The sequence below is a fragment of the Nematolebias whitei genome, chromosome 22 (assembly GCF_014905685.2).
Source record: "Nematolebias whitei isolate Nwh7 chromosome 22, NemWhi1, whole genome shotgun sequence".
Taxonomy (NCBI): domain Eukaryota; kingdom Metazoa; phylum Chordata; class Actinopteri; order Cyprinodontiformes; family Rivulidae; genus Nematolebias; species Nematolebias whitei.
In genome coordinates this window covers 31,320,612-31,329,500 of record NC_056519.1, presented here as the reverse complement: position 1 = coordinate 31,329,500, position 8,889 = coordinate 31,320,612, and the positions used below count along the sequence as shown (strand labels likewise).

General features: G+C 43.9%; 1 protein-coding gene across 1 annotated transcript in view; it reads right to left on the bottom strand.

The window, feature by feature from the left end:
* The window catches only part of LOC119428134 (conserved oligomeric Golgi complex subunit 5-like), a 47,174-nt gene that overhangs the window by 32,190 nt on the left and 6,095 nt on the right, over window positions 1-8,889 (bottom strand). Inside the window, exons 5-7 of the mRNA XM_037695771.1 lie at window positions 8,841-8,883; window positions 7,174-7,228; window positions 6,574-6,643 (exon numbers count right to left, since the gene is read on the bottom strand). Coding sequence (XP_037551699.1) covers window positions 6,574-6,643; window positions 7,174-7,228; window positions 8,841-8,883 — 168 coding nt within the window. The remainder of the gene's footprint in view (window positions 1-6,573; window positions 6,644-7,173; window positions 7,229-8,840; window positions 8,884-8,889) is intronic.

Here is an 8,889-nt window from a genome sequence, read left to right as displayed (position 1 = left end):
TTGCAATATTCTAAACAATGCTTCTAAACTCTTAACACTAAAAGAGCACAGAATGTCATGATTGCCCTCCCTCTGCCTCCACGCTCTCTGCAAACTGCCAGTGCTCTCGGCTACGCCCACTTCTCCGATGCAGAGTGGACATATATATGACACAATGCAGAAGGAAGTTTATCCTGCAGCTGTGGGCTGCACACAGGTGCAACAGGTGCTAAATAGTTTCAAATAAGTTATTTTAAATAAAAATTCCATGCCGATTGTGCAACTCATCCATCAATCAGCCAATTGTGTGCCATGTCCAATCTTACTTTGAAAAACCGCAATAGTGAGTCCGCGAAAAACAAACCGTGAATTAGTGAGGGACTACTATAATTCTAATATTGTTTGGTTTCATATTCCCCTCTACAGATTGAAGCCTTCTTCTCAGCCCATCCCCCTCGTTTTGCAACTCCACCATGGTCACACGCAGTCTCCACCTCATTTGAGCACAAAGACATACCATTTTCTGCCTCTGTAACACTCAGCTTTACTTGGTCAAACTCTGTTCTGAGGGCCGTTGTGTTTCCAGCAAGCTCTGCTCTCACTGCCTGCATTTCGTTCCCAATAAAATTAAAATCAACCGTCAGAGCCACCTTCATTTCCATCCTAAATATTGCTGTGACTTCAGATTTAATTGAAGCCAGAGTGTCTGACTTCAGAGCTGACTTGACAATCACTCCAGAGCCCGGCGAGGGAACAACACCTGTTGTTGTTGTTCCACCTGCCGCTGCAGCTTCACCATGGACCGAAGCTGAAGTAGTCACTCCAGGCCGTGCAGGCAGGAGCACCACTATCTTAGATTTTTTAATTTAGAGGTCATATTACAGCTCTGTCGAATCAGTCCTGCGATGACACCAATGTCAGAGAAGTATCTAACGTGGAGGCAGCGAGAATATAATTATAAAAGGCAGGTTTTTAGGCGAGGCTGGTGAGAGCTTAGCAGAACACTGTTCAATGATCCTCTGCCATCTTGCACTCCTCCATATTGCCATGTTTAGATGCCCATTACTCAGTCACTTTGTGAAGTTGGAAAAGATTACAGTGATGCACTGTCTTGTTTGAAGGCTAAATGAGTGAATAATAAAAAATAAAAAAAACAAGCCCGCACCATTAAGATTATGAAAAACTGTTTATAATTTTTGTGCACAATTTTTTCGAAACTCTGGTCCAAATTTGAAGTCGATAAGCCCTAAATTTTATGAAAAAGAACGTTTGGTGGATTGTAATGTGAAAATCACCAAAAACTGCCATTTCATTTAAAATGGCCAACTTCCTGTAGGTTTTAAAATTTCGTGCCTGGAAACCTTTTTAGCCGGACCTGAACCCGTGCACCTACAGTGGTGCTTGACAGTTTGAGAACCGTTTAGAATTTTCTATATTTCTGCAAAAATTTGACCTAAAGCATCATCAGATTTGCACCATTTCAACACACAAGTTGTTCTACCAAAGAATTCAAAAAGCGTTCAATACAAAAACAACTGGACATTATTTGTAACAGAAGACGTTTCGCTCCTCATCTGAGGAGCTTTCTCAGTTCAAAGAGCAGAGAGTGAGAGATTCAGGTTATAAGGCTGAGTGAAATAAGACACACACACACACATATGTAGATTGGCAATTCACACCTAAACACCTTAACAGTAGGGGTTTCTTAAGGTCTTTGTTCCTCTAATTCACAGACGAGGCCCCTCTGTTCCCATCAGGTGTGAAAACCGTCTGGGAATCTGTTTTAAAGTTGCATTATAGGTTTTTGAAAGTGAAAATCTGAGGCCTCCTCCTCTGTTAAGAGATGGCTTTTCTCTTTTTACATAAATTGCCTCCTTCACCCCCCTCTCAAACCATCTGTGTTCTCGGTCCAAAATGTGAACATTTTGGTCCTCAAAAGAGTGTCCCTTATCTGTGAGATGGAGGTGAACAGCTGAGTCTTGTCCTGTGGAGCTGGCTCTCCTGTGTTGAGCCATGCGTCTGTGAAGAGGCTGTATAGTTTCTCCAATGTAGAGGTCTGGACAGTCCTCGCTGCACTGGACCGCAGACACTACACCACTCTGTTTGTGTATGGGTGTTTTGTCCTTAGGGTGGACCAGCCTCTGTCTGAGAGTCCTGCTGGGTTTGAAATGTACTGGGATCTTGTGTTTGTTGAAGATCCTTCTGAATTTCTCTGATACTCCAGCAACATAAGGGATGACAATGTTTTTACGTCTGCTGTTCTCCTTTTTCAGTTTATTGGTGTTTTGTAGATTTCCTCACTGACTTGACAAAAGCCCAGTTGGGATATCCACATGTTTGAAGAGCTTCTTGAATGTGTTTCTGTTCCTTTTCCTTACCTTCTGTCTTCGTGGGGACGCATTCGGCCCGATGTTGTAAAGTTCTGATGTTTTGGTCATCACATCACCATTTTACCAGCTGATAAAGGAAGATGCACAGTAGTCCTCAACACTTCTGATTACCGGGAAAAAATAACTACACTACTGAGCGATAGCAACACCTACGAGACCCTGAAGAGGGACCCAACCAGTGCCTACAAAAAGAAAGTCACAGATTACCTGCAAAAACTTGAAAAGGAGAAAACAATCAATCGATCTTTGTATTATAGATTGTACCCAGGGGAAGCCACTCCCTGTCTTTATGGACTTCCAAAAATACATAAAGAAGGAACACCACTCAGACCCATCGTCAGCAGCATGAACTCAGTGACATACAATATTGCTAAACATCTGGCTGGTATTTTAGCTCCTCTTGTTAGAAACACACCTCATCACATAAAGAACTCCATAGATTTTGCTAACAAAGTTCAACACTTGAAACTAACCCCAGGAGAAACCCTTGTATCGTATGATGTGACTTCTCTTTTCACATGCATACCCATCTCTGAAGCAGTAGAAACCGTCAGAAAACAACTTCTACAAGACAAGGACTTAATCAACAGGACCAACTTCACCCCAGACCAGATCTGCACCCTGTTGGATCTCTGCCTCTCCACCACTTATTTCAAGTTCAATGACAGTTTTTACAGACAGAAGCACGGCTGTGCCATGGGATCTCCAGTGTCACCCATTGTTGCCAATCTCTACATGGAGGAAGTGGAACAGAGAGCCCTAAACTCCTATGAGGGAACAACGCCAAGCCATTGGTTCCGTTATGTGGATGACACTTGGGTCAAAGTCCAAGCTAAGGAAATAGAAGCGTTCACCAGACACATTAACTCGGTCGATAACAACATCAAGTTCACCAGAGAGGATGCAAATGACAACAAACTGCCTTTTCTGGACTGTTTGGTTCAGATGGAGAGAGAGGACAGCCTCAACATTGAAGTTTACAGAAAACCAACCCACACAGACCAGTATCTTCTGTTTGACTCCCAACATCCACTGGAACACAAACTCTCTGTCATCAGAACTTTACAACATCGGGCCGAATGCGTCCCCACAAAGACAGAAGGTAAGGAAAAGGACCAGAAACACATTCAAGAAGCTCTTCAAACATGTGGATATCCTAACTGGGCTTTTGTCAAGTCAGTGAGGAAATCTACAAAACACACCAATAAACTGAAAAAGGAGAACAGCAGATGTAAAAACATTGTCATCCCTTATGTTGCTGGAGTATCAGAGAAATTCACAAGGATCTTCAACAAACACAAGATCCCAGTACATTTCAAACCCAGCAGGACTCTCAGACAGAGGCTGGTCCACCCTAAAGACAAAACATCCATCCATCCATCCATTTTCTTCCGCTTATCCGGGGTCGGGTCGTGGGGGTAGCAGCCTAAGTAGGGAGGCCCAGACTTCCCTCTCCCCAGGCACTTGGGCCAGCTCTTCCGGGGGAATCCCGAGGCGTTCCCAGGCCAGCCAAGAAACATAGTCCCTCCAGCGTGTCCTGGGTCTTTCTCTGGGCCTCCTTCCGGTGGGACGTGTCCGGAACACCTCACCAGGGAGGCGTCCAGAAGGCATCCTCAACAGATGCCCAAGCCACCTCAACTGGCTCCTCTCGACGTCGAGAAGCAGCGGCTCTACTCCGAGTCCCTCCCGGATGATCGAGCTTCTCACCCTATCTCTAAGGGAGAGCCCAGACACCCTGCGGAGAAAACTCATTTCGGCCGCTTGTATCCGAGATCTCATTCTTTCGGTCACAACCCAAAGCTTGTGACCATAGATGAGGGTGGGAACGTAGATCGATCGGTAAATTGAGAGCTTCGCCTTTTGACTCAGCTCTCTCTTCACCACGACAGACCTGTACAGCGCCCGCTTCACTGCAGACACTGCACCTATCCGCCTATCGATCTCACGCTCCATTTTTCCCTCATTCATGAACAAGACCCCAAGATACATGAACTCCTCCACTTGGGGTAGGACCTCCTCCCTGACCCGGAGAGGGCACTCTACCCTTTTCCGGCTCAAGATCATGGCCTCAGATTTGGAGGAACTGATCTTCATCCCGGCCGCATCGCATTCGGCTGCGAACCGCTCCAGCGAAAGCTGTAGATCACGATCTGATGAAGCCAATAAGACGGTCAAGACGGTCAATCTCCCTCGGATTGGGGCTCCATGCAAGATCTCACCTTGTGGCGTATCAATGATCCTAAGAAAGGTGAGGAATCAGCCCAGAACTACATGGGAGGAGCTGGTCCATGACCTGAAGAGAGCTGGCACCACTGTTTCCATGGTTACTGTGGGTAATACTCTAAGACGTCATAGTTTAAAATCATGCATGGCACGGAAGGTTCCCCTGCTTATATCAGCACACGTCCAGGCCCATCTTAAATGGTAAATGGACTGTACTTATATCGTGCCTTTCTATCTGTATTGAGATACTCAAAGCGCTTTACACTACAATCTGTGCCTCATTTACCCATTCATACAGCACTCTACTAGATCTCTACAAAGCTAATTGAACAAGTCATTCTAAAGAGACTAATCAGTGATTTATCACATTCATACACCGATGGGACACACATCAGAGGCAACAAGGGGTTCAGTGTCTTGCCCAGGGACACTTTGGCATGTGACTGCTGTTGGATTCGAACCCCAACTCTCGCATTGGAGGATGACTGCTCTAACCACTCAGCCACAGCCGCCTCTTAAGTTTGCCCATGACCATTTGGATGATCCAGAGGAGTCATGGGAGAAAGTTATGTGGTCAGATGAGACCAGAATAGAACTTTTTGGTTATAATTCCACTCGACGTGTTTGGAGGACGAAGAATGATGAGTATCATCCCAAAAACACCATCCCTACTGTGAAGCATGGGGGTGGAAGCATCATGCTTTGGGGGTGTTTTTCTGCACATGGGACAGGACGACTGCACTGTATTAAGGAGAGGATGACCAGGGTCATGTATTGAGAGAGTTTGGGGAACAACCTCCTTCCCTCAGTTAGAGCATTGAAGATGAGTCGTGGCTGGGTCTTCCAACATGACAATGACCCGGAGCACACAGCCAGGAGAACCAAGGAGTGGCTCCGTAAGAAGCATATCAAGGTTCTGGAGTGGCCTAGCCAGTCTCCAGATCTAAACCCTATAGAAAATCTTTGGAGGGAGCTCAAACTCTGTTTCTCAGCGACAGCCCAGAAACCTGGTGATCTAGAGAAGATCTGTGGAGGATTGTGCCAAAATCCTGCTGCAGTGAACCTGGTGAAGAACTACAGGAAACCTTTGACCTCTGTCACTGCAAACAAAGATACTGTACCAAATATTAACATTGATTTTCACAAGTGTTCAAATACTTATTTTCCTCACTGTATGGATGTTGCCGGCCGCCTACAGCACAGTTGTTAAGATGGAAGCTGCACTGCATCACGTGGGATAAAAACAACAGTGTTTGTCTGGACAGAGACTCTGCGTCCGCTGCCAGCAGGAGCTGAGGAGTTTGTTAACACAACGGTCAAAGATCGGATCTCAGAGGGGGCTACAGGTCTGAACAAGGTTTTGACGTGGATGAAATGGGCCTGTTCTGGTAAAGGATGTCGTGTCACACTTTTATTATGAAGGATGAAGCCAACGCACCAGGTTTCATTGTCATCACTGGACAGCTAATTCATCATCTTCATCTTCTCTGGTGAGTATCCATTTAAAATTAATATTTTTTCAAGGTTTAAGAGTTTAGAAAATTGTTAGGAACATTGTAAGAGTGTGGGAAGGGTTTAAAATGCCAATATATACCTGTATATAAACACTAAAGTAAAGTACTACTCACTACTACTACTACTACTACTTGTGTACACAAGTTCGATCCATCTCATGTACCACAAGATGGTAATGACAATAAAGAATAAAGTTTACTTGAACGTGAACTACTGTATCTCTACTTCGCAATTCTTCACTTATCTGGGGGGGGGGGGGGGGGGTCTCTAACACTTGCGATAAACGAGGGACTACTGTATTATTAAATTATTATTATTAAAAATATTATGTGGTTTTCAAATGGATTCCAAGTGAATGTTTTGTCCTGGCTGTAAACCCACAATTTAAACAAAAGAAAATCCCTCTTGTTTACAATGTTTGTAATTTCACTATTGTCACGTGAGGAGAGGAAGTTCACAAGGTTACCTGCAGTCTGGCCAACTGGGTCGTCCTGGCAACGATCTTGTTATAAGGATCAACAATCTTTGTTCTTATCCTGGGAACAATGTATAGTTTAAACATTACAACATTATCTTATGCCATCGTGTATTAAACAGATATTTTACAGTTCACAACATCTTCTTGTAGGAACATTTGATCCTAATTTACAAATATACTTCTACATGTGTCAATTGTATTTTTGGTCTTATTATGATTGTACATACAGTACATGCTAGGTGAGGTTAAAAATGCTAATGATTTCTTTTAATGGCATATTTGAGTTGTGACAACGATTTACAACATTGTAACATGAATTTATTACAGTCTAAGCAAACCATGTATGACTGTAATAAATAATAAAAGTAAAACATGTTGCTTTTTTCAGCTGAAGGCGTCTGTGAAGCTCGAGATCAGGAAAGACCAGACTTGATCAGTTCTAGGCAGACATGACCAAAAAGTGAAGCTCACATGTCGTCTCTCACGTTCATGCAAAACTAATGAACCTTCTCAACTTTGCTAAACAAGCAAATTCATGGTGTCACAAATGGGATGAGTCCATCAGTGTGTAGAATGAATTGGATTCACCTGTCCACAGCAGCCTGCAGAGTACTGATCCTGATCTGCATCATCTGAAGAACTCCTGAAACAAGACACGTCTCTTTCAGAAAAAGAACTCTGTTGAAAAGTGTCTTTATTCACAGAGGTTTGGCTCCATCTGGTGGTCAAACACAAGAAGTGTACAGGAAGACCCAGAGAGAAAAGACTGAAGTGACACAATCACTGCCTTGCAGGGCAACCACGCTTCAAGTTTGAAGAGAGAAAAAACACACAGGATGACCATCATCACTGCTTCTGGTGCACAGTGATAAAGCTTTGACCTTTAAAGGCTCCCACAGACTCGGGCATGCTTCAGTCCGCGACTCCACGTGTACCAAATTAGAGTCCAAGCGGATGCCCAGATCCATTTTTACAACCGTGTTCGGGTACTCGGTGTCGCACAATGAACTGCCCGGTGACCGACTGTTTGTATGTGACACTGATGAATTAAATTCTCCTCTTCATCCCTGCTCTGGCTTGTTGTTTTTTTGTTGTTGTCAAGAGGCAAGTGATGTCTTCCTCCTGTTGACTGAAATTAAATCGGTCCAGCGTGGCTGCAGGAGGGTCTGGAGGTTTCCTGGTGGGCTGGTCTGATGTGTGGCCTGCAGGACCAGTGCTCCCCGTTTTTGTTTTTTTAGATCTTTTTATTAACAACTTATAAACACAGAACACCGCTGCAGCTGGGGCTGCCAGCTCTCGGTAATTTTTTTTTTTTGGTTGTTTTTTTTTTTTTTTTTTTGGGGGGGGGGGGTGTTTGTGACCTGTCAATCAATCCAGTAGGCGTCAGCACATGACCAATCTGCAAACTCAATTTGTCCTGAAGGTAAACGGCCCTTGCCTGCGGAGCTGCTCTGCAGCCGCTCAGGGTGGACCATCGAGTATGAAGTCTGAACCGTCTGCGGACAGTGTGCAGTGTCCGCGCGGCTCACAGGATGCTCGAGTCTGTGGGAGCCTTAGGTGCCCACTGCTCCACCGGGGTGTACTGGTGCGATGGGTTAAATGCAGAGAACGAATACAACGATGACGATCTCAAAACTTCACTTCCCTCGTTGCTCTCAGCTACCACCACAACAAATTTCAGCTCAATCTTTCTAAAAACAGTCGACTTATAGCCATTTGAAATTAGCTTTGGGGGCCATCTTGAATTTTTAGAATGGATATGAGAATGTGTAGCATCACTGTCAGCTACCACCACAACAAATTTCAGCTCAATATTGTTTAAAATAGCCAAGTTATCATTTTTACTCTTTTAGCTAAGGCAGCCATCTTGGATATTTGACAGGAATGTATAAGAACTCGCTCTCAGCTACAAACATACAGAATTTCAGCTCAATTTATTAAAGAATGACTGAGTTATAATCAATTTAGTGTTTTCTGAGGTAACTGGCAGCCATCTTGAATCAAAATGGCTCCAAATGTTAATCACTTTTAGTGACACGTGATGATTATTTTCTGCACGTTTCAAACAAATCCAATGAGCTGTTTATGAGATATGTTGCCAACAGACACACCATCTAAGTTAACATGTTATTTTGAAGTACGTGTTTCTGAAGTCGTTTCCTGTCAATTAAATAAAGACAGATAAACATACATTTGAAAGTTCACATAAGATTTGATGCTGAACACTGATTTTATAAAGAACTGTGGTTAATAACCTTCAAGAGACTCGATCCCTGTTGCCTGAGCCAGTAGGTCTTCATTGGA